The sequence below is a fragment of the Delphinus delphis genome, chromosome 8 (assembly GCF_949987515.2).
Source record: "Delphinus delphis chromosome 8, mDelDel1.2, whole genome shotgun sequence".
Lineage (NCBI taxonomy): Eukaryota > Metazoa > Chordata > Mammalia > Artiodactyla > Delphinidae > Delphinus > Delphinus delphis.
This window is the reverse complement of record NC_082690.1, coordinates 2,484,343-2,508,123: the sequence shown is the minus strand read 5'-3', so window position 1 is coordinate 2,508,123 and position 23,781 is coordinate 2,484,343. Positions and strand designations below refer to the sequence as shown.

The 23,781-nt window shown below is 54.7% G+C and overlaps 2 protein-coding genes across 5 annotated transcripts; one reads left to right on the top strand and one right to left on the bottom strand.

Annotated features, from left to right (window-relative positions):
* The first annotated feature begins 52 nt into the window (after window positions 1-52).
* Window positions 53-21,508, top strand: VPS26B (VPS26 retromer complex component B). The gene is made up of 6 exons (XM_060017627.1): window positions 53-492; window positions 8,135-8,291; window positions 12,502-12,666; window positions 14,664-14,839; window positions 16,286-16,428; window positions 16,824-21,508. The coding sequence occupies exons 1-6, from the start codon at window positions 270-272 to the stop codon at window positions 16,968-16,970; spliced, it is 1,011 nt and encodes a 336-aa protein (XP_059873610.1). The 5' UTR covers window positions 53-269; the 3' UTR covers window positions 16,971-21,508.
* THYN1 (thymocyte nuclear protein 1) lies at window positions 19,216-23,768 on the bottom strand. 4 transcript variants are annotated; one of them, XM_060017629.1, is made up of 7 exons: window positions 23,506-23,768; window positions 21,977-22,158; window positions 21,166-21,234; window positions 20,724-20,816; window positions 20,116-20,211; window positions 19,719-19,869; window positions 19,216-19,417 (listed from the first exon to the last, which is right to left on the bottom strand). In XM_060017629.1, the coding sequence occupies exons 1-7, from the start codon at window positions 23,546-23,548 to the stop codon at window positions 19,371-19,373; spliced, it is 681 nt and encodes a 226-aa protein (XP_059873612.1). In that variant the 5' UTR covers window positions 23,549-23,768; the 3' UTR covers window positions 19,216-19,370. The 4 variants fall into 4 exon arrangements, with proteins under 4 accessions (XP_059873612.1, XP_059873615.1, XP_059873613.1 ...); XM_060017632.1 differs by lacking the exon at window positions 19,719-19,869; XM_060017630.1 differs by lacking the exon at window positions 20,724-20,816.
* Between the last annotated feature and the right edge of the window lie 13 nt (window positions 23,769-23,781).

The window sequence follows — 23,781 nt, the reverse complement described above, 5'->3', positions numbered from 1 at the left end:
CTCCGCCGGAGGCTCGGCGGCCTAGCAGGAGAGGCGGGGGCGTGCGCATGCGCGCGGCGAGTCCGGCGCGTCCGGCTGAGCGGCGGAAGCGGCGGGCGCTGCTCCCGGGCCGGGCGGCTGGCTGGCTGGTCGGCGCCGCAAGCACCGGCGGGCGGGTGCCTTGCGCCTGCTCTGCGCTGCCCCCGGAACCGCGCCGGCCCGGCGAGCGCGGGCGTCGGCGCCGCGTCCAGCCCTCCGGCCTTCCCAGGCCCGGCCGGCCCGGCGGGGACATGAGCTTCTTCGGCTTCGGGCAGAGCGTGGATGTGGACATCCTGCTGAACGATGCGGACAGCAGGAAGCGGGCCGAGCACAAGACGGAGGATGGGAAAAAGGACAAGTACTTCCTATTCTACGACGGGGAGACGGTGTCCGGGAAGGTGAGCCTGGCGCTCAAGAACCCCAACAAGCGGCTGGAGCACCAGGGCATCAAGGTCGAGTTCATCGGGCAGATTGGTGAGTGCAGGATCCACCCCACCCGGTCCCGCTCCTTGCCCCCGCGCCCCGGTCCCCGACCCTGTCCTCCACCCCAACCCTGACCCGACCCCTGACCCTTGACCCCTGACCTCGCCTCTGACCCCCCACTCCCACTCACTAACCCCTGGTCCCTGACACGACCCCCGACCTTTGACCCTGCTCCCTAACCCCCGCCCCCATTACTTCGACTCCGTATCCCCTTTCGCCGCCTCAGGCCGCGCAGCCTTGTTGCCCACCCGGGGTCCGGGCTCCTTTTTCCTGCCTTCGGTGCTGCTGGGCCCGCCCGCAGGTCGTGGCCACCGAGTCCCGCGGCCAGTCCACCCCTTTCTAGTACCTGTGTCCCGCCTGCCTCTCACATCCCACCTTCACCGGGAGCTGTTTGAGAAAGCAGCCCCGCGGGCTCCAGCGTCAGCCCTCTGTCCAGCCAGCCGGCGTCCCTTAGACTTCTTGATTAGAACCTAGCCTTCAGCAGACTCATCTTCTTAAAGAAATGATGCTCCTAAGACGCAAATTAAGTGGTCACAATTTCTCAAGGCTCTAACACTCTTCCAACATGAGTGTTAGCAGTTACAACTAGACAATAAAAGGCAGTAGCTGTACCGAATATCTGAGAGCTGCCAGTCAGCACGGGGTTGTTTCCAGTTCTCTTTGGACTCTGTGTTTATTAAAACTCGCAGGTGCTTCTGAAATAAATTGTCATTGTCATTCGTTCAGGGGTAGATTCACAGTAAATACCCATGTGGCCTGAAAAGACCTCTGGCAGAGAATTCATACCCCATACCAGGCTCTGCACATCTGGCCCTGTTGGGCGGGGGGGGATTTCCTGTGAAAGCTCGTTGAATGCTCACTGTCATTCCCTGAGAGCCCTGCACAGAATCTTGCTCCCCTTTTACAGAGGCAGGAAATACTGGAGCCCTGGGAAAAGGCCGTGCGGCCTGCCTCTGCAGCCCAGTGCTCAGCCTGGAGTATTGGCTTCTGGTGTTTGAGAAAAGGAAATCAGGTTGAAGGCTGGCTGATCCTATAGGAACCTGTTTGTTGTTACTTTAAACCCAGAATACGAGTGGCCTGAAAGGGAGCTGAAGAGTGAGTTTCAGACCCTCTGCTCTCTTGCTTCCGGCTTGGATAGGGTTTCTCAACAGCAGTGCTGTCGACATTGTGGGCCTGATCATTCTTTGTTGTGGGTGAGTGTTTAACAGCCTCCTCGGCCTCTACCCGCCAGATACTAGAACCACAGGAATGTCTTATATCCGTGTAAGGTAAACTCACTCCTAGCAAAGAGCCACTGGGTAGACAGGATGAACCCACCGCATTCTGTGCTAGGCGTAAGATGTAAGAAGTGGAGAAGTCCTTGCCTACTTAGAATTAGTATTTTTACGTCGTAGCTTTAAGGTTATTGCTGGATTCTTTGGTTCTGCAATGCGAGTGCAGACAGGCATGTCTAGCCAGTGTCTGTACCATCATTCCAGGGGGTGACACCTCGCCAATACATGAAAGGTAACCAGAGTGTCCCCTGCCCCCCTGTGCCCCAGCAGTTGTAAAATGAGCTGTTCAGGGGGGACACTGGCAAGGCCTCCTTGCAGTCTGAATGAAAGGGAGTTGACAAGGTGCCGTCCCTGCCCTGCCTTCTTGTCTGTCTCCTGGCATCCCAGGACAGCAGCCCTGCTCAGATTTCTAAGAACCTTTTGTTGCTTCCATTGATAACTCTCCCTGGGCCCCTGAGCACTCTGGGCTGAGTCCACCCTTGGCTTTGGGGAAGCTGTACCCCTCTCTGAGCCTCAGCTTTCTCACCTGTAAGACAAGGATAATAACAGAATCACCTTGTTGAGATGTGTAGGGACCAGGCTTTGTGCGGAGTGTGGTGTATTTGTCTCCTGTACCTGAGAGGCTCTGTGAACTGACCTCAGGGCACTGGAGCGAGGCTGGTGAGTAAGTTCCCCATGGTTGTGGTCGTGTGGTTTTCTCCTTCGTTGCTTTCTTGATGCTGCATGAAGTGGGTGGAACTTCGGTCGGGCTCTAAGGTCTGGCTGTACGGATGACGCACAGGATGGTCCTACAGCTGGACTGCGGTAAGAACGGCGATGTCACTGTGCTCTGGACACCTTCCTCGTCGGTTTCACTCAGAACTTTTCTTCTTACAAACCATAGTCTCTTGGATTTGCTTCTTTTTTCCTTCTTTCTTTTCTTCCTTCCCTGCTTCCTGGGAAGAGTTTCTGGGAAGAGTTCCACAGCTTGAAAATGAAGTGATTTATGTATTTAACATTCCTATCCTTATGATTAATTTCTTTTTCCTGCTGATGAAAGTGTATGTGTCCGTGGGGCTTCCCTGGTGGCGCTGTGGTTGAGAGTCCGCCTGCCGATGCAGGGGACGCGGGTTCGTGCCCCGGTCCGGGAAGATTCCACATGCCGCAGAGCGGCTGGGCCCGTGAGCCATGGCTGCTGAGCCTGTGCTCCGCAACGGGAAAGGCCGCAGCAGTGAGAGGCCCACGTACCACCAAAAAAAAAAAAAAAAGAAAGTGTATGTGTCCTTCTGTAGAAGGACAGCCTGGTGCGTGATTGAGGGTCAAGCAGAGGGTTACTTAGGTTAGATAAGGCTCCGTTTATAAGGTGCGGACTTTGCAAGGGTCTCGTGAGGACTACTAGAGATCATCAATGTACATGAAGTGCAGGGTTTGGCACTCATCGCAAATACTCATAATCCCTGTTAAGCTGGATCCATCCAGAAGTTTCCAGGGGCCGGACCTTTAAAACGTCAGCCCTGATTCCTCTGCCGACAGCCCACGGGACTGTTCACACCAGGCCAGCCTCCCTGCACTTCCTGCCCGGTGTGTTCTCCCAGCAGGCGCGCTCGCCCGAGGGAAAACCTGTGGAAGGGTCTCCCCGGAGTCCAGGCAGAGACAGCTGTCTGGTGATCGTTGCATCGGTCCTCTTCAGACCCCATTCCTCACAGCGGCCCAGCCCCTGCTCAGAAAAGCTCCTGTCTCGGTCTTGGTTTGGGAGGTGAGCAGGAAGGGGGGCCCTTCTGTCTGCTGGCCCTTCTCACACTGTCAGCTACTCTGGCAACCTCATCCACACCCCTCATTGCAGTGTCCTCTTAGACTCCGATGACTCCCAATCCTTTGTCCTCACTGGACTCTCCCCTGAGTTTCATGCTTGGGTTTCTAACCGTCTGCTAGAGTCCCCCACTGGATACCCCTCAGGTCCCTCAAAGACACATCCAAACCAGAAACCTTTTTCTCTTCCTGCTCCAGCCCCAGCCCTGCTGCTTCTCCTGTTTTCTCCACTCTGGCCCGTCACCTGGGTCCATTCAGCCTCAGAAATCCGGGAGTCCTCGAGGCCCCTCCCTCCCCCTCCTACGCGTCCAACTGGCATCTCAGTTTGGGTCCTCTCCAGTACCCAGTACCCAGATACTCTAGGGTATCTCGAGTCTGTGCTTCCTCTCCGCTCTTGATGCTGCTAACTTTGATGCTTCTGTGTGTAGCAACCTGACTGGCCTTCCTGCCTTTGTTTGCCTTTTCTTTCAGTTCATCTTTTGTAAGAGTGGACTTTCTAAACGTCAGTGCTGACATGGTCAGTCACCTCCTTAAAATTCTTCTTGTTGACTCCCTGCCGGTTGAAGGGGAGAAGTCATTCAGCTCTTTCCCAAGCTGCCTCTGCCTTTCTCCGGCCGAGTCTCTGCGACCCTTCACTCCTGCCACGTGTGCTTTCCTCAAAGTATCATGTTCCTTTTAGAGGGGTCTTGGCCTCTTCCCTTTGTATATAAACATCCTTCTGCAAAGAATGGCCTTCCACCCAAGCTCTCACTCATTCTTAAAGCCCAGCAGGCATGACACCCGTCAGAAAGCTTTCCCTGACCTCCCCTGGCTGACTGAAGCCCTTCTTCCACCGTTATTCTAGAGGCCTTGTGATTTCTCCCTTAACATAAGGAGTTAAGAGTTGTCAGGCCCCCATTCAGTTCTGCACCGACAGCTCAGGTGTTGCCCCTGATTCATCCACCTGTTGTGTGCATTTTTCTGTCCTTCTCCTGAAGTTTTTGAGCCATGTTGGGATTCTTCCTGTGTCTACTGTGCACTTCCCAGCGGTTTGGTCTGTGTTCCAACAACACCAGCAAATGTGTGGTGAGGGCACCCCCCATGTCACTCGATGGCCCATGTTTTTAGAAGAACACAGTGTGGCACGTAAGGAGTATTGAGAGAAGTTCTGTAATTAGAAGATGGAGAGACCATTTTTTAGGTGGAATCATTGGGGGAACACTCGTGGAGGGTGTCAGGCCACCTTGCAGATGGATGGGGTTAAATAAACCAAAGGTAATTCGACAGTCACACTTGCAGAGGAGGGAGGACCTGAATACCCCTGCACTCCAAAGCCAGAGAGAGAACTTCTGGATTTTTTTTTTTTTTAATTTTTTAAAATAATGCCACTGGGTGAATCTAAACCCATCAGCCCCAGTCGAGCATGTGCTGGTAAGACCCTGGAGGCCTTCTGTATTTTAATTCATGAAGCCATGAGTGCCAAGGGAGAGGCACACTGATTCTCACGTACTCACAGTCTGCTGCAGGGCCTGGAGCAGAGCGGCAGCTGGCTGGGCACGGGCAGCCCAGAGACGTTACTGCTCCCGCAGGCTTACCAGGCCCAGGAGGTCCAAGTGGACGTGGCGAGCGTGAATCTTGACCAGGTGGCCAGTCAGCAGACAGCAGCTGGGAAGAGCAGTCTGTTTGAAAGAGGTGTTTTTGCCCTGGTTGGCTTAGGTTTCTTCCAAGACCAGTGTGAAGCCTAGCCCAGCAGCGAGTCTCAGGGCGCCTTTCACGGGATGACCCCGTGGGGCAGAGCTGTCTCACTTTCCTTCCAAAGTGGCAAATTCACTCCTCAGCCATTGGTGGCAAGTTTCGGTGAAAACATCCTGACTACAGAAGTCATTTCCTCCTGTTGGACGGAGACTGGGAAGTTACCTTAAGAAAGAACCGGTCAGTTCCTCCTTCTGGCTTGAAATGGCTGGTCCCTGTGGGCTTTGGAGGCTGGGGAGAACTCGGGGTAACTTGGGAAGAAAGAGGCAGTTGACAGTCTCTTTAGGGCAGACCTCCTGCTAGAACAGTCTTGGGTTTTCTGTTTTAATTTATGCAAGAGGAAACCAGACTTTCTGGCACGCAGTGAAGTACGGCTGCTATTTCTGCCCCTTTGCCCCACAATGTTTCCAGAAGCCTTGCAAATGGCTTATAAAGTATGCATTAAAAAGCCCAGTCAAGCCCCACTCAGACTATGCACTGGCCACTCTTTCACGATGTCTGGGGGGAGGCGGGGAAGCCCTGGGAGGACATGCCGCCAGGCAGGAAGGCCCTGTCCCCCCGGGGGGTCCCAGCCCAGCTTCTCTGCTGGGACCCCTGGTGCCAGCGATCTGAGTGCTCTGTGAACACTGTGGATCCTTCTCTGGTTTGTTTCTCATGTTGCCTCTGAGGCTGTGTGAGCACATTTGTGTGTTTTTCCATCCTTCTCTTCCCATCTTTCTCTTGACTCCGGGATTTCCCACTTAAAGTTCACAGACGCTGGGGCTTTGTTCCGCCTGCTTCTGTCCCCTGAAACTATGGCAGAATCCAGTGCTTGGGAACGGAGGCACCACTTTCCCCAGTTAAGGGGTCAGTGCCCATCAACAGAGACTCCAGTAGCAAAGGACCAGCAAGAGTGAGTGGACGGGCCTTTGTCACAGGCTGGCCACTGGCTCTGTTCCTACCTGGTCACTGCACTTCCTTACCTTGGTTGGGGGCACAGTTGTTGGATTTCAAAACGAGGGATGGCTGTTCGCCTTTCCCCAGCACCCCCTGCCCGGAAGGTTTGAACTGCCCTCCCCCTTTGGCGGCTTTGTGGGTCATCACTCCCTACCCAGAGCGCTGCCTGCTGCTTGATTCCACTTGGTGTTTGGAAGAGAAGGTGGATTGTTTGTAACGTAAGGTGGATCCAAGCGTAACTAGGTAGGAAATGAGCACAAACTATGCTCACAGGGTGCACTGGGTGTGCATACAGAGGCAGCAGCGCTGGCTGGGGACTGACCGCACTGCTGCTTCCTCTCGAGCTGGACACACCTTAGGAGCCCACTGCGCTTTCCGATGCCTCGCTGCCTGGGGAGAAGAGGCTCTGGGGGTGGCGCTGTCCGGGTCAGCGGACAGGGCAGCAAGGCCGAAAGCACCCCTGGAATCACGTTCCCCTCCCGAGCGTCCCCATGGCAGGCCTGGACACTGTGTTGGCTCTGGGAGGCAAGAGCTCTGGTTTCTTGAGCCCAAGAAGGCTTTGATCCTGGGGGGCTCAGACCTTTGCTGTCTGGGGTCCTCCCTAGCCCCGGATGCTCTGAGAGAGCTGGAGCATTGTGCTCCAGAGAGGCAGGCCAGGCCTGGCGGGCGGTTGTCCCAGGCATGCCTCCCTGTGGCCCTGTCTCTCCCCAGGCAGCCAACAGCAGAAGCGACGAGAGTACACTGCCTGCTGCCTGTCCTGCTGCAGGGTGCCCACGAGTGGTCCCTTGACTGTAACGTGGCCACACAGGGTCACAGTCGGTATTAAGTGTCCCTGCTGCACAGCCAGGGACTGGGGGTGCCGGGAAGCTGGGGACATAGGCCTTATCTCTAACGACCACGCCTGGAGCAAAAGTTAACACATAGCAGAGTACAAACAGGCATATATAACCTAGAACAAATAGGTGGCATGACTCATAATAAACAGCAGAAGTGTTTCCAGAGGAGGATGGGTGAAGAGCAGTGCTCCTCAGACTGTGGTCCCTGGACCAGCAGGAAGCATCTCTGGTAGTCTGTTAACAATGTCCATTCTCAGGCCCCACCCCAGACCCCCGGAATCAAAAACACTAGGGGTGGGGCCCAGCCGTCTGTGTGTTAACACAGCCCCCGGTGATTCTGATGTTCACAGAAGTCTGGGGACCCTGAACTTAGACGTGGGGCATTGTTACAGCCCCTCTGTCCCGTCGGCCACATGGACTCCTCTCTGAAGGGCAGAGGCAGGTAATACTTCTGGAGCATTTGCCGTCTCTTAAGTACCACTCCAAGTCCTTTACCTGCATCGCCTCGTCCCGTGCTCACAACACCTGGAGTGCGTTATGTCGCTACCCCCATTTTGCCAGGTCCTAGAGGTAGACGCGGTCCAGCGGGAGACCTGGGACCCTAGGCCAGTCACCGACCCCACTGTGTCTCAGTTTCCTTGTCGGTTAAATGGGTGATAGGGCTGTCCTAGCTATCTCACAAGGTGGTTATGAGGGTGATGTGACCGAATAACTATGAGTATGCTTTCCAAAGTTAGAAGTAGTTTTGAATGTGTTTTAGGAAATGTGGCGTTTTGATCGCGGCCCCCCTGCTGTGTCCCTCACGGGTGCTGCCCGGTGCCCTGGAGCAGGAGTATGTCGGGTTCTGGCTGTGCTCCAGGGACAGGGTCTCTACGCAGGGTGTTTGGAAGGGGCGGGAGAGGGCACCCAGGGTTCTGGGCTGCAGTGCAGGGGCAGGGCAGGAAGCGAGGGAGCCATAAACCAGACTGGAGGCTCTGTGTGTTGGCGGGAGGCTCCTGTAGCTGGGAGCCCCCTCGCCGGGCCACATAGCTCAGGGTCTGGTAGAAGTGGTCAATGCTCTCCCTGCAGAACTCTACTACGACCGCGGGAACCACCACGAGTTCGTGTCCCTGGTGAAGGACCTGGCCCGGCCCGGAGAGGTCACCCAGTCACAAGCCTTCGACTTTGAGTTCACCCACGTGGAGAAGCCCTATGAGTCCTACACTGGGCAGAACGTGAAGCTGCGGTAAGTGGCGCCCCCAGGGTGCCCTGTGTGGACGGACCCTGACTGTGTCCCGTTTCTGAGGCTCTGTGTGGCTGTAGGGAAGGTGTGCTGCGGGGGGGGTTGTGCAGTGGGCCTCCCTCCAGGAGGAGTGCTCCTGGCTTGTCTGTCCGTTTCTGGAGTGTCGGTATCCCCACCGTGGCCACTTTCGAGCCACCGACCCAGCGCCCCTGAGTGCAGAGTTGAGAGGTACGCACCTGCCCCTCGACAGCACACTGCTGCACAGGCACCAGACGTCACCACCACCACCCCCGGCCCAGGAGCAGAGAGGACTGTGACACACCAGAATAGCTAGGATATTACCTTTGTTCTTAATAGAATTCGAGTGCAGGTGTCTGTAATTTAATTTTAAATGTTGTGATTAACAGCTGATTCTGAAAGTTCCCGAAAGTTGGATACTCGGCTTCCACACACCCCTGGCTGGGCCTCAGGGCCACTGATCCTCGTCCAGCTCTGCACGAGATGGTGGCGGAGTCCTGAGCTCTGTCACTTGAGAAGCGGGTCATAGATTTGGGTTCTAATCCTAGACCCGTCCTCTCCATATTTTGGGACAATGAGGGAGTAAAACGTAACACAGTAGGACAAGTTTGAAAACATTAATACACACCTTTTAAGTACATGGGATTGTTTTCCTTGTTCCAGTCTTGGAAACTCTGCAGGGGGAGACTGATTCCATGGCCTCCGGGGTATGTGATGTCACTCTGCATGCCTGGCTCCAGGTCTTGGGTGTCACCTGAGGCCTGCATGTGGCATGGTGTGGGCTACTGCAAGCTCTCCCCTCTCCCGTCAGAAGAGGGGCTGCAGGCTCTCCTTTCCAGCCTGTGCAGAGAGGTCTAAGCACGGGTGCTGCCCCACTTCAGCAGCGTTGCGTGACTGCACTCAGAAGGGCAGCAACAGTGAGGAGTATCTAGTCATCACTTAAGCTGGGCTTGGGGCCTATTGCTATTGAATTTGATGTTTTGCAGTGGACTTCTCATAAATGTTCTTATGTCAGAAAGAAAGGTGTTGAGAACAGTATGGTGCTTCTTCAAAATAGAATTACCATATGATTCATCAATTCCACTTCTGTGTATAATCCCAAAGAAGTGAAAGCAAGGACTCAAACAGATTTATGTATACTCACATTTGTAGCAGCATTATTCACAATAGCCAAAAAGTGGATACAACCCAAGTGTCTATGAGTAGATGCGTGGATGAACAACATGTGTATCCACACAGTGGAATAGTATTTAGCCTTGAAAAGGGGGAGATTCCGACACCTGCTACGGCATGGATGAGCCTTGAGATGTTCTCAGTGACATAAGCCAGATACAAAGAGACAAATACTGATTCCACTTCTGTAAGCAGTTAGATAGTCAAAATCATAGAGGTAGAAAGTAGAATGGTGGTTGCCAGGGGCTGGGGAAAGGGGCTGGGGAGTTAGTGGTTGATAGGGCAGAGTTTCAGTTGGGGAAGGTGAACACGTGGAGATGGACAGTGGTGACCGCTGCCCAGCACCTTGAGTGTACTTAATGCCACTGAACTGTGCCCGTAAAAATGGTTACATTGTGTTATATATATTGGAGGGGAGGAAAAAACTTTTCCCTCCACCATGTCAGGTTCATTGGCGCGGGCTCTGCAAATCGGACGGATGGAAGACAGATTGGCCAGAGGCAAGCAAGCAGGTGTATTCCCGTGTTCATTGTGCTCCCACCTGAGCTCTGCCCGGTGACTGAGGGGCAGTTGAACTTGGGCTTATGCAGCATCTTAACAGAGAAGTGAAGAGGCAGAGAAGGGGCCCTGCAGCTCGAGCTATGGGAAGCACGGGGAGAGGCTTGCTTTGGTGAGGAGCGCTCTGTGGGCAGCACCCCCAGCAGCTCCCAGGCTGCGCAGCCTCTCCTGGTGGAGAGGGCCCCGGAGTCTGTCTTGTGTGCACTGTTTCCCTGTTGCTTTCAGCTCAATAGAACCCTCGTGCCAGAGTGGCATGTTTTGGGGTGCATGCTCTGCACCCTGTATTTTGTATTTTATCACAATGAAAGAAAAGTGTTACTGTCTAAATTAGACAAAGACTTCCGGATTCATGCTGAGAAAGGAGGTAAAATCGGGAACATTAGTTAATGGAAGATGTAAGTTCCAGATTAAGGGCTTGTGTCTTATTACAGGCAGAGGGGAAACATGAAAAGATTATTTTGGACTCCTTTTCCTTTGTTTTTAGGCAGGGCGGTGGTTCTGTTAGAAGATTGAAGTCACTATGTCATATTTGATAGGTGGGTGGAGTGTTGGGTCAAGGCTGTGGGAAGGTTTGTGTGAGGTCCTGAGTTTTCCTTTAGTAGACGCCATGGGAACAGGCAGAAAACAAGGAATTTAATAGACGCCAGCAGAATTGACCATTGAGTGGAGATGCAGACATAGGGCCATCAGGAGGAGGAGATGACCTGTGAGGCGATTCATCCAGTTCCAGGGAGGAGTTTGAAGCACTGGCAGAACAGACAATTGGAAATCAAGCCTGTCGCTCAGGACAGAGGAATGCACTGTCGGAAATCACCTGCTCAGAGGTGGTAACTGATAGGTTTTTCCAGGAGGGGAGCTGTGGGAGAGGAGAGCCCGGGACCTACTGGGACTCTTGGGGACGGAGGAGGAGTGGGATGATGCTTGAATGAGAAGGGAGTGTTTTACGCTCTAATGCAGAGCTGATGCCAAAAAAAAAAGCCCCTGGACTTGGCAGCTGTGAGCCCTGTGCTCCCTTTGGGAGGGCAGCTCCTGTTGGGTGGTAGAGACGGAAGCTGGGGCGAGGCGTAGGGCCTGGGGACGAAGCTGCAGGGTTAGAACAGGACCCCCGGACAGCTGTTTCTGAGGAAAGGTGGAGTGTGGGCCCTGGGGAGTGTCCTGGGGATTGATGGCTTTGGGACTTTTTATAAACTCAGGAAGAAGCTTTAGCTGGAGAGAGATTGGATGTGTTGAGAAAGTTGGGAAGTTGAAGCATCAGGATGCCAGACAGTAGTTCTCTACCAAGGGTCCTGTGTTAGAATCATTGTGGGGGGGGGCTTTAAAAAGTATAGATCCCCATGTCCCTCTCCAGAGCAATTATGTGGCAGACGCGCCCCGGGGTGAGTCCCCTGCGCCTCCAGACTGCTGGCGCAGGGGAGGCGCTCGAGCAGCTGGAAGCTTTGTGGAGCCTTCCCTTCTACACTGCTGCCAGGCCCCGCTCCACAGGGCGTGGGGGCTTGAGGGCCTGAGCCGTAGGGCAGGCTGGAGCCACGTCTGGGGCTGCGTGGAGGGAGCAGGAAGGAGAGGGTGGCCGGGGGGTGGTGAGGCTGCAGAGGAGGGCCACCAAGGTCCCCACCAAGGCCTACCGTCCCAGCGTTGTTAGAGGGCCGCACAGAGTTAAGGGGACGAGGGGTGCGGGGGGCGCCACAATGAAGGGCTGGCTGGTGGTCAGGCATGGCTCACTGCCTTTCAGCGCTGTGTCTTTCCCTCTTTCTAACGTGTCCCAGGACCCTAGGCTTAGCCGGAGACCATCCTTGTTCAGACCTGGGGCTCTCCCACCTCTGTTGCTTTAGTTCTAAGGCCTGCTCCTCCTGAAGGCACCCCTCTCTCCCCACAGCACTTGATTCCTGCCTTTGAATGGACACTTTCCATGTGTTCTAATTTTTCTGTTGATCTGCCCATCTCCCCCAGGGGACGATGAGTCCCTGTGAGACTCCATCTTATCCGTCCTAGGCCCGGCAATAAACGTGCGCGATGCATCGCTGACCTGATTTCTCCATTATCTTATTCCTGTTGTTTAACTGTGAGGGACTTGAAAAATGCTCTTTGATCGAATATTGTTAAATAAACAGCATGCAAACATGAGTATGCGATCCCTGTGCCCGAAGAGCCGGGAGTTAGTTGAAGAAATGGAAGCTGTACACGGTGCCTGGCAGGTGGCAGCGAGGCTGCTCTTGAGGTGCAGAGAGAGGCGTCACCTCTTACCTCGGAGCTCAGGCTTAGAGGAGGGTTGGGGAAAGGACTTTGATCTCCCTGGAATTGTAATTGCAGGATTTTGTGTCTCAGTGCATTTTTCTGGGAAGGGGGTACCCAGCGGTGAATTCTCAGAGCAGTCAGAGCCCCAGGGGGTGACCTCTACCAGGGGTCCTCTGCGGGGTGGGCTCCGGAGGCTGGGAGTGGCCCTTCACCGCACGTCTGCGTCCCTCAGGTATTTCCTTCGCGCTACCATCAGCCGCCGCCTCAACGATGTTGTCAAGGAGATGGACATCGTGGTCCACACGCTGAGCACGTACCCGGAGCTGAACTCCTCCATCAAGATGGAGGTTGGGATCGAGGACTGTCTGCACATCGAGTTTGAGTACAACAAATCCAAGTGAGTGCCGGGCCCGGCTGGTTGGTGGTGACCTGCGGGGGCGGCCACAGAAATAACGCGGTGGATGTGTGTGCAGGCCAGCCGAGGCCACGGGTCAGGAAAGAGCTGCATCTCACTGCAGCTGAACTGTACTAACTTAAGAGGGCAAACTTCAGTTAAACATCCTATGAGGTCTTTCAAAGTCAAGCGAAACTAACTTTAAAGTATTTGTTTTGGATTCTAGGTACATCTGTTTCCTTCTACTGATGAGATTAACCTCAGAATACCATTCTATTATCATTTGTATCCTGTATACAGTGAGTCTTTAGAAACCAAAGTGAGGAAAGCCAAGTTGACTGCTTCCTCCTTGAATTAAAATGAATTGTAACAAAGAATATCTGATGCCTTTTTATAAAGGTCTTTAAGTAATTTTATTTTAACTGGCCATATATGTTTTAAACTGTGCCTGCTATTACAACATCCAAATACGTAAGTGCTTGTAAATCACAAAACTTGCTGACAGTTCAAAAATGTACTGCAAGCAGCTCTCTTTTTAATGTGATACATTCCTGAAAATGTTCGAGAATCAAATATGCAAAAGTAAACGTGTCTTCTATTCACAGAGAACTAACCCTCCCCCCTGCGAGTCTCTAATGAGGCTTCTCCCCGTGGGGAGGCCTCACCTCAGACCCGCTGGCCTCCAGAGGCTCGGAGGGGGGAGGCCTGAGCAGCGGCTCTCCCGTGAAGGGCTGGGAACACACGTGCTTCCCAGGACAGGGGGAGGGAAGGCCGTTTCCCGCCTGGCCTGGCCTGGTGCTGAGCGTGGCCCCGATGGGCCCCTACAGGACAGGCAGGGCGAGTCTGGAGCAGGCCCCTGCGCTTCCTCCTCATGGTCTTGGGTCTCACGGGCCCTCCTGAGACAGAGGCCCCCAAAGTGCCTGCCCACCAGCGCCCCAGCCTCCTAGTGAAGGGGGTGCCACCTCGAAGGCGCTCAAGCAGCCGCAGCCAGCAGTGCAGTCAAGACCAAGGTGAGCGTGAGACAGGCGTGTCACAGGCTGGACGGGCTGGACCGGGTCCTGCCCTTGCAGAGCAGGCTGCCCTGTGAGTGCCAGGCCGTCTGAACAGACAGGAAGAGCCCGGACCTTAGGACAGCGTCCCGTTCTGCCACTAAGGACTTAGGCTCAGGTTAGCAGGTACTAAGACTTCTGTACCTGGGGTTTCTCATCTGAAAAATGAGGGGTTTGGTCAGGTCAGTGGAAAGGTGCTGTGAAGGAGGAGCGGGGCCCGGGTATCACACGCGGCTCCTTTGTGTTTCTTGTGTGTAAGATTTCATTTAGAACAAAGGAACGTTCAATCTTTAAACGTTTGAATGCCCAGAGAATCTGTGCTCTGAGCATTCCTTCTAACGCGCTGCAAGCAGCAGAGTTCTGCTCTCCTCAGTCCTTGTGCGTCCGCCATCTCCCCAGGCAGGCTGAAGGCAGAAAGGTGGCGTGAAGTGATGGGGAGACCCCAGGCCTGCAGGTTGGGAACCTGGGTCCACACCCGCGTCTGCCCCTCCTCGGATCCCACCACGTCATCTGTCTTCTTTGCACTCCCTAGGGCTCCTCCCCTGTGATCCGGGAGCTCGAATCCTCAGGTCCCCCGTCCTGAGCTTCAGGTTGAAGGTTTGCTTTCTGCGGCCACACCTGGTACAGAGCAGCCCTGCTGCCGGCTGGCCCCGGGGGAAAAGCCCAGTTCCTGGAAGCGGGAGGAAGAGCCGGGACCTGGTCCCCACACTTGCGGGTCAGCCTCTCACACCAGAGCCTCTAAAACACATGCACTCGTTAAAGCGCTGAGCAGAGGGTGACGGAACCATGCTCTGAGGCGCAGGCGGGACAGCAGAGGGGAAGTGACGCAGGTTCAAGTGTAGAAGGTCGTTGGGACTCGCCCTGCGGGGCAGCTTGGGGGGCAGCGCCCTCTCCTGGAACCAGGAGGCCTGTCACGTGCGGGGGCCGCACCTCTCACCTTCCTCTCCGCAGGTACCACTTGAAAGATGTCATTGTGGGGAAGATCTACTTCCTGCTGGTGAGGATCAAGATCAAGCACATGGAGATAGACATCATCAAGCGGGAAACGACAGGCACGGGCCCCAATGTGTACCACGAGAACGACACCATTGCCAAGTATGAGATCATGGACGGCGCGCCCGTGAGAGGTGAGCTCCGGCCCCATGGCCTCGGCCCAGCCCCAGTGTTGGAGGGGCTTCAGGGATCATCCTGTCAAAGTTAGGGGGCCTGGTAGCCCGTAATTTCTTAATCTCTAACTGTGCACTGTGGGTCCCGAGAAGGAGGAGAAGGAGGCTGGGGGTGTGGAGCTCAGGCCCCGCTCACCTTCACCCAGCAGACGTCCGAGTGGACCTCGTTTATAGACTGAGCTTGTACTGCAGTTTAAATCTCAAGAGTTATGTCTTAAAAAAAATCAAAAGACGTTTGAAAAGCACCAGCTTAGCAGATACAGTTTGAACACTCTGTTTACACTTTCCTATTGACATTCTGAATTTCTTTGCTGCGGGGGGGATGGGCAAGAGATTAAAGCAGAATCCTCATTTCTGTTACTTAGTTCCTGCTCAGGTAAAACGAGTCATGCTCTGAATTCATTCGCTAAGTCCACACACCCTGACGGACACTTCTAGTGCTGCACACAGTGCCGGCGTGACCTCTGGGATGAGGGGAGCTGAGAGCTGGGTGGGAAGTTGTGTGATTGTTAGGAGGAGCAGTCGTGTACATTCTTTGTTGGCTCTGCAGCAGCTGATGATGAAGTGTTTTCACGTAGCAGTGCTTGGCGCTGCTGAGGTTTCATTCAGTTTTTTCCCAGTCTGCTCCACGTGGAAGGAGGGGTGTCATAGCTTTCTCAGGCCCTCGGGCGTCACGAGCGGGGTCCTCGGGGCAGGGCTGAGCCATCCTGCCTGCTTGTTCCATGTTTCCCCATCCGAGCAGCTGGGCTGAGCTCACCCTCCCAGTGGCACTGACAGGACACCGAGATGAGCACAGAACAGTGCGAAGTGAAACAGCGTTCGTGTTTGGCTTTAGGCTGCACTGTAGGTTTGGACTTTCTCAGCAGAATTCTGCCCTGATTTTGTTCCACTTATCTTAGGAGAGGCACAGTGTTAGAGCTGGAAGTGATCTAAAATATTATGTAGCCTGATATCATAATTTTCCCCATGAGAAAATGAAAGTCCACGGAAAGCACCAGACTTACTCAGAGTCATACCCCGGGTCAGTGGAGAGAACTGGGTCCAGAGAGAAGCTTTTCTGTTTTCCAGACCACCACACCCTGCCAACTCGACTTAGAGGGGAGGCGTACGGGGTGGGGGCTATGCTAATTGGGATGGAGGGAGGTGGCATCAGAATTACTGGGTGATGTGGTGGGTTAGCTGGGGTTTGACAATGGCTCTTAAACCCAACAACTATACACACTAAATGAGTCAGAAGATGCTTACCTAGCATTCTTGTGCTGTTCACACTCACCAGGCAGCGGGAGGCGCCTCCCCGAAGGCAGAAGCGTTAGCCTGGGTGTCCAACCCCCCCTCAGGCAGCCCCTCCACCGCGGTGTAAGGTGGGGCCCCCCTGCCCTCGCCCTGACTCCCGCCCGGCCCTTGCAGGAGAGTCCATCCCCATCCGCCTCTTCCTGGCGGGCTACGAGCTCACGCCCACCATGCGGGACATCAACAAGAAGTTCTCTGTGCGCTACTACCTCAACCTGGTGCTGATTGATGAGGAGGAGCGGCGCTACTTCAAGCAGCAGGTGAGCTGGCCGCCCCCAGAGCCCCGGCCGCCCAGACAGAATCAGAGGGCATCGTCCCCGCCCAGGGCAAGCAGACGGGATGGGGATGGGGGGTGAGCTGGTTAGTCTCTGTGCCACTTAGTTTACCCCGAGCCCCACAGCAAGGACGGGGGTTCCCAGTTGACGCCCAGAGTCTGCTTTCTCGGGCCCAGCCCCTGCGGCTGCTCTGCCCTCCCGGCCACACCGTCAGCAGGCACCTGGGGCCCAGAGGTGTGGACGGCTGCTGTCATTGGTGAGATATGAGCGGAGGCTTTTGCCTAAGATTCCCGGGAGAAGGCAGAGCCTCTGGGACCCTCCCCAGGCCTCCCTCTCACGTGTCGCCTGCCCCCCCCCACCCCCGCCTGCCCATCCTGCAGGAAGTGGTGCTGTGGCGGAAGGGTGACATCGTTCGGAAGAGCATGTCCCACCAGGCAGCCATCGCCTCGCAGCGCTTCGAGGGCACGGCCCCCCTGGGGGAGGCGCGGAACCCCGGCCAGCTGTCCGACGGCAGCAGCAGACAGTAGGCCTGGGGCCAGGAAGCTGCTGGGCTCCCACCCCGGCTCCAGGCCCACAGGCACCAGCAGCCGGGGCAGCAAGATGCTCAGCTGACCCGCTACTCGCAACCTGAAAACAAATCATGTTCTTGATGTAAATTCTTTTTCCTGAAGAACCTAAGGGGTTGGGGTTGGGAGGGAGTGTCTCTGGGACGCTGTGGCTGATGGGAACGTAGGGAGAGGGGGCGTCCCGGGGAGAGCCGGCTGCGGGGCTGCCTGGGCCGCGGGAGCACAGCGCGGCTGGGCTCTGAGCCTCCCGGGACAGGAGCTGGGGGCTGGGGGTGCGTCCCACGGGTGGTCCTGTCTCACACTCCCCTCCCCCGTCCCTTAGCGAGTGGCAGAGGGTGTGGCACCCGCCCCGCTCTAACTGGCGGTGAGGGTTCAAGACCAGGAAGCTGCCTCCTTGGGAGTCTCGAATGTGGTGCTTTGGAGCCTCCACAAGCCACCCTCCTTCTGGCCCTTCTCTCACCGCTGGGACCGGGCACCTCCCAGGGACTCTGGTCAGTCATGTCCTGGATGGAACGGGAGCTTGTGGTAGGGGCTTTGGCTGATGTCCCTGGGCACAAAGACATCTGTGTCACCCGTGGATGGCAACCGGGTGGACCTCGGCGGCTGTGCCTGGTGCGGGCAACCCTGAGGGCCAGAGGTCCTCAGCCCCGGGCCCTGAACGAGGACATCTTTCCCCCGAGGAGAGGTCCGGGAAGGGCCCGTTCTCTCCGCCTCCCCGGGAGTGGACCCTCTTGGCTCCCTGCTGCCCATCTCACTCCTGGGAACCGGCACTTGTTCTCACACGTAGAAGCTTTGTGCTCACCCTGCGAGCTGGGGGGAAGGGGAGGGCCTCCTGAGCCGCCATCCTCCCCACCAGCCGGCTGACCAGAGCTTAGGACCGTTGGTGTTCTGTGTATGTGGACGCTCTCATCATGCTAGAGAGGGTCTCCCGCTGTTGCACTGCACCGCGCCTGTCCTGTTAAGGGTGTGCATGTCCTTCCTGTCTCCTGTTGGCCTCTCTTCCCTTCTAGAAAGACCAAGCAGACCCCCATGGCCAGCAGGTACAATAGTTGGTGGTCTGAGTTCTCTGTCATTTGGGAAGCAGAGGGGTTGGTTCTTGTGTCATCTTTCAGTTAGTGTGGAAAACGGGGACCCGTCTCTTCCTCGGAAATTGGTGCAGCGGTAGGCCTCGGACTGGGCAGGGCTCACGGATCAGCTGAGATGGGAGGGAAGGGCGTTTGGGGTGACGCTCGAGGTGGACTGGGGGCAGAAGAACCAAGCAAGGGGGTTCCCCCAGGCTGGACCCCGGGTTCAGGTGTGAAGGACAGTCCCCGTGGGGACAGGACCCCCTGTGCGACTGCCCCTGGATTATCAGGGTTGGGGGCCTAAGCGTGGGAGAGGCAGCTCCTGTGTCCCTCGCCTTCTCCGGAGCGTGAGCTGGGGCTCTGGCGCATCCCACGACAGCTGGCCCCTTAACTACTAGGTACCCGCCGATCCCTCTGCCTTCCAGCCGACCACAGATTCACTTCCCAACCTTCCCGACACCTGAAGCCTGTCTCCTGAGAGAACTAGAGGTAGAATTTGCTTCTGTCCTCTCGGGAGCTTCTGTTCTTTCCCCTGCCCCATTCTCTGCCTCTTTGTGCGTCGGGGAAGGGGAGGCCCATCCCTGGGACCCTGGCAGAGCATAGGGACTGAACCATGCAGTGCGGCCTGGGGTTGAGCAGCTGCGGTGTTTACAAGTTTCTCAACGTGTGTCTTTTCAATGGCTGTTTTAAACAAAGCAGTCTGTTTCAGCTGTCTCCCTGATTAAAGCAAGCCCCTGGGCTCGGAGGCATCATGCCCACGGTCCACCAGACTCTGTGGTCTCTTCTTACTGCCCTGCTGCACACAAGGGGAGACGCCCCGCCCTGACCCACGACACCTGCCCTCCTGGTGTCTGTGGCCCCTGGTGAACAATGACACCCACTCTATTAATGCCTGTTTTAGACAAGCCCATGGCTGAGAAAGGCATTCTGGTTTTACTCCAGTCTGGCAACTTGTCCTGAAACTGCTGGTTTTACCCACTCTGGGACCAGATACTTCAGGGGTGGGTTAAGGAAGGCTGGTGTAGAGACAATCCATGTTAGTGGGTGTCAGCAGACTGGGCCCTGCATCTGGCCGAGGGGATGTAAAGACGTGCAGTGGAGTATTCTACCCCCAATGCTGATTTTAAAGAAACGCCTCCAACTCAAACATTCATGTTTTATTAAAAAGGACCCAAACCCGACGTCTACACACAACGCCAGGTGAACACAACCAGCATGTTCCCCACGCCTTCTTTTGTGTTGTGGAAGCTTGACTTTCAGGCAACATCTTGCCCACTTCAGCAGAGCTGTGTCTCCATTAACTCGGTTCCTTTTCCTCCAGGCTCAAAATAAAATCAAACTCCTCTGCCGAAAAGGGCAAGAAGAAGAGGAAGAATTAGGTCTGTGTCTCCTCCTGAACAGGGCAGTCATGGCAGGCATTTCTCAAGTCACGAGGCAGGTAGTCGTTCACTCAGAACCCTCAGGGGCGTTTCGACAGGTGCCGAGCACAGCTGCCCTGGGCAGCTCGAGGGGGCTCCTCCCTCGTGGGAGTTACAGGTGGGAAGACAGACTCAGACCTTAACCACCGTGCTTAGGGTTCACCAGCTAGTACATGTGAATTCACGGTCACTCTGGCATGTGATCAAAAGGCGAGAGCCGTTCTTACCTCGGGTCAGGGGCTGGACTGAGAGTCTCTGGCGGGTGAAGAGAGCCATGTTTTTTAAGGGACCGCCAGTGGCTCTGTGCGCTTGGTGGTGGGTTTTGAGCTCAGCCAGTGGGATGAAACGCTTCATCATCCGAACAAACTGTACGTCCACCTACATGGCAACAGTGTATGGGACAGAAAGGCACGTCCAGCTGGACTCTGCCTCCTGTGTTTTAGCTGCTTGCAGGAGGTCCCGTGGGCCTGGCTGCCGGTGTTTGTCCTTCTCTCCAAAGGCAGGGTAACCTCATCGGACTGAGCGGGGCTCTGTGCCCTGGTCTAAAGATACCCCAGACCTTCTTCCTCCCTCTCTGTCCATCCTTTCTCTTTTGTGAAATAGGAAGAATAGTAGTATCTTTACCATGGACCATTTGGGGTTGTCTTCTTTGCTGGATGGATCATAATGGGGATTGTTTTTCTCAAACTGTGTGTGGTCTGGGTATGCCTCCTTCACAATCTGAAATTAAAGCCGAGTCTCCAATCATTTGTCTGTCCAGTCAGCTCCATGGCCAGGCTTTAGTCCAAGTCCAACTGTCATTTCCTACCCTACGTATTCTTACCCCATCTGTCTCGCTGTTGAGCCACTGAGGGCTCAAATATCTGGAAGTAATACACAGTCTAAGGTAAGCAGAGGAAATCAACCCTATTTTGACAAAAATCTTAAAAGTATGTTCTAAAACCAAACATTAAAGGTTATTATTGGTGCCACTGTTTCTCCACCTACAGTTAATTCTATCCTGGTAACTCCTGGCCTGGAAGAGCTACCATCAGGCCTGTTTTTGAGTGAAAGACCAAGGTGCAGAAATGGAGAGGTCTGTGCCAGCGGGGCCTGAAATGAAGGCCTGCCTTGCTGCAGTCCTGTCACATGTCCCTGAGACAGCAGGGATGGGGAGGAGGGTTACCTGCCTATGCTGTCTCCCTAACCTGCATGAAGGGAGATGGACTCAGACCTAAGCCTGTACAACCGACCTTCATAAGCCCCGCAATGCCTGGCTCTCTGCAGTTGCTGTGGTAGAAGAAGGCTTCTTCCTCCAGCTTCATGGCTCTCAGGAAGTTCCGGGCCTGTTCCAGCAGAGAAGAAACAAGAACTATCCTCCCACCAGCTAGAAGACACTAGCCCTGGAAATCAACTCTGCTTTTATTAGATGAGATTTTGGTTTTCGCAGCTTCCCCCCACACCCTGCAGTTCAATTCTTGCCTTTTACCCAGAGCTGTATCAGGACACTGGCTGGAACACAGGCCATTTGAAAACTGCGTGCAGTCAAAGAAATCAAGGCATTTGTTAATATATTTTCAGGTTTGGGTTCTGGGAAAAAACAACCTTAGCCAAGAGATTTTGCTACTGAATAAGTCAGAAGGAAGCAGGCTTTTATCCCCTCCCGGGTCTCGAGGTCCTGTCTAACCCGCTTACCTGGTAGTTGCGAACACCATCCCAGCATGCTGTCTGCTTGGGCTGTGCTCTGAGATCCTCAATGCTGAACTGGGCAAGAAATAAGGTCATTCAGTAAACAATCCTGGGCCAATCGGTAAGAATATAGGGAAGCAGACAAGTTCCTTCCCCTATAGGGTGTTGCCAGCTGGAATGGCATGTGAGCTTACTGGGAAGCTCTTCACAGAGCCACTCATACTGCACAAGTAGAAGTTAGCTTTGTGTTACCTTGTTAGCCTTGCTCATTGAGAGGATTAGATGAGTGGATAATCTGGTAATTGCTGACTATCTGTATTTCATTTATTAAAATATTATATATGCCTTCTATAGTATCTCTAATTTTATTTTCTCCAGGCTACTATGAAATTTGATTTACATTCGCCTCCTGTGTACCAGCTGTTGGCAGGGAGATACCTAGGAGCGTGGCAGGTGGCAAGAGAAAGGCAACCTAAGACTGAATGTTGCCTAGATCAGGGGTTGGAAAACTATAGCCTTCAGGCCAAATCTAGCCCATGCCTGATTTTGCTGACAGTTTTATCGGAACTCAGCCACACTATCTGTCTATGTCTTTCTTGTGATGCCAGCAGAGTTGCAACAGCACCACCTGGCCCTTTAGAGAAAATGTTTGCCAACCCCTGCCCTAAGTAGAAGATTCACAAAACAGAGAGTGGATGGCAGTAAATCCTGCTGATTCTATTCTTTATCACCTTTTCCTACCCTTCGAAGGTAAGAAGTGGGTGATGGGACCCTGTGGTGTCCCCCGTGCACTCTGGAGACAGGTGCGGGACCTCACCTTCACATCTACCCCTTTCTCCAGTCGGCTTTCTGGCTCTGACTTCATCAGCCAGTAGCTGCTTAGGTTCTTCCCACAGTCTCTAGAGGCTGAAGTCTCCTGGAGGCTGGAGTTCTCCACCTTAGCTGATGCCTCCCCTGGGTCCTCAGTTTTGGTACGTTTTCCGCCTGGCCCCTTCTTGTCTGCAATAGGAGAAGAGAAAAGAAGAGAACTTTCTTGCTTGTTGAGAGAGAAAGTTCTGTTGCAGGAAAAGCACATGCTTTGGAGTCAGAGCTGGACTCAAATTTTGGAGCTGTCAGTTACTAACAGTGGCAGCTTCATTGCTGAACTTGTTCCTCATCTATAAAAATGGGACCAGAACGCCTACCTTACAGGACATCTTCTGGGTTACCCATTCAGTGGGATAAGGATAACTCCCGTGGCATCTATTAAGCAGTCAATGTTTTCTTTTCCTCACCCTCTCCTCTGCCTTTGCTGGGGCTGTTCTCTCCAACAAGGCACCTACTCCACGGACTTGCTTATATGATTAAATAAGATAATACAAACAATGGGCTGAAGCAGTGTCTGGCGTTACCATAAATGCTCAATAATATTAGCTATTAGGTCACCTTGACTTCTTCCTTCCTGCTCAGTATGCTCTGTGGCCTGCCTCCTTTCTACTCCTTGAAGGTGCCAAGAAAAGCTGGATAAAACAGCCACTTTGGACTCTGCAGACATGGTCAAGACTGGACTTTATCGTACGGAGTGAGGGAAATGTGCCTGGAGCAGAGTGGGTGCCCTGTAACTAATAGCTGTTAAATTCTTACCCTACGCCCTATGTGTTACCACCCTCACTGTAACTCAGTCTACACAATCTATGAGGTGTTCTGTCCATCTATAAGATGTGTCCCAGATCACACATCAGGGCCTGCCACGCTGGTCTATCTGAATCCACTAAACGACCATCCTACGCAGCCTCTGAACCAAGTCCAAGCTCCTACGTATGCCATCATGATGGACGTCTAACACGTGGAACCTTCCTAGGGTCCTGGTGGTCCCCCTGGACTTGATCGGCACACTGTAAACACCGTGTGTGCTGTTAGCAATGTGTTGTGGGCAACTCGGAACCGTCCCCAGTCTCGAAAAAGCACTTTCTCTGTCGTGCATTGCTTTGCTGCTGCTCCTAGAATGCCACTCATCCTTGTGAACACAACGGGTTCCTACGCATTCTTTACGGCTAGACTCAAATCCCCTCCCTCTCAAGGCGTCCCCCCAACCCCTCCCTGCTCTCACAGCCCCAGTGACCCCTTCCTTCCTCGTCTGGCTCTCCGGGGAGCGGGAACTGTAAACGACCGGCCTGCCAGCCCGTGTCCCAGCTACTTTTCGTGCTTTCCAAACAGCTACCGCTCGGACGAACAAGCAGCAGAGGGGCCCTGAGCATAAGCCTGGTGGGCGGCTCGGGACATCGGACCTCAAAACGACCCACTCGGGCCTTTCCCCACGCGCAGGGGCGGAAGGTGAGCGGCACTGAGCAGCCGGGCGCGGCTCACCTGGCCTCGCGGCCCCCGCCGGCCTCTTCCGGGCTCGCGGCATGGCGTCCCCGCGCGCCGAGGATAGAGGGTCCCGCCGTCGCCCAGGGCGCCCGGGGAATCCTTCCGCGTTACCCACACCCGTATGTCCGCCTAGCACAGACCGCCGCTGAGCGCCCCCGGTGGTCTTCTTTCTCAATCACAGCTACCCCCGCGAGTCCGCAAGCCTTCGAAGCACTACCCCAACCCACCTCCCCGCGCGCCGCAGGGCGCTGCACAGCGTCCCCGCGGCGCTTT

Bases quoted from the DNA above. Each gene is read 5' to 3' on its own strand.
- THYN1 (XM_060017628.1), bottom strand. From the start codon at position 23,548: ATGCCGCGAGCCCGGAAGAGGCCGGCGGGGGCCGCGAGGCCAG. The intron at 21,235-21,976 runs GTGAGGTCCCGC...TTTCTTGCCCAG, and splicing joins AGAAAGGGGTAGATGTGAAG to TTCAGCATTGAGGATCTCAG. The intron at 19,870-20,115 runs GTAAAGATACTA...GTTGCCATGTAG, and splicing joins ACAACCCCAAATGGTCCATG to GTGGACGTACAGTTTGTTCG.
- VPS26B (XM_060017627.1), top strand. From the start codon at position 270: ATGAGCTTCTTCGGCTTCGGGCAGAGCGTGGATGTGGACATCCTGCTG. The intron at 8,292-12,501 runs GTAAGTGGCGCC...TGCGTCCCTCAG, and splicing joins GGGCAGAACGTGAAGCTGCG to GTATTTCCTTCGCGCTACCA. The intron at 14,840-16,285 runs GTGAGCTCCGGC...CGGCCCTTGCAG, and splicing joins GGACGGCGCGCCCGTGAGAG to GAGAGTCCATCCCCATCCGC.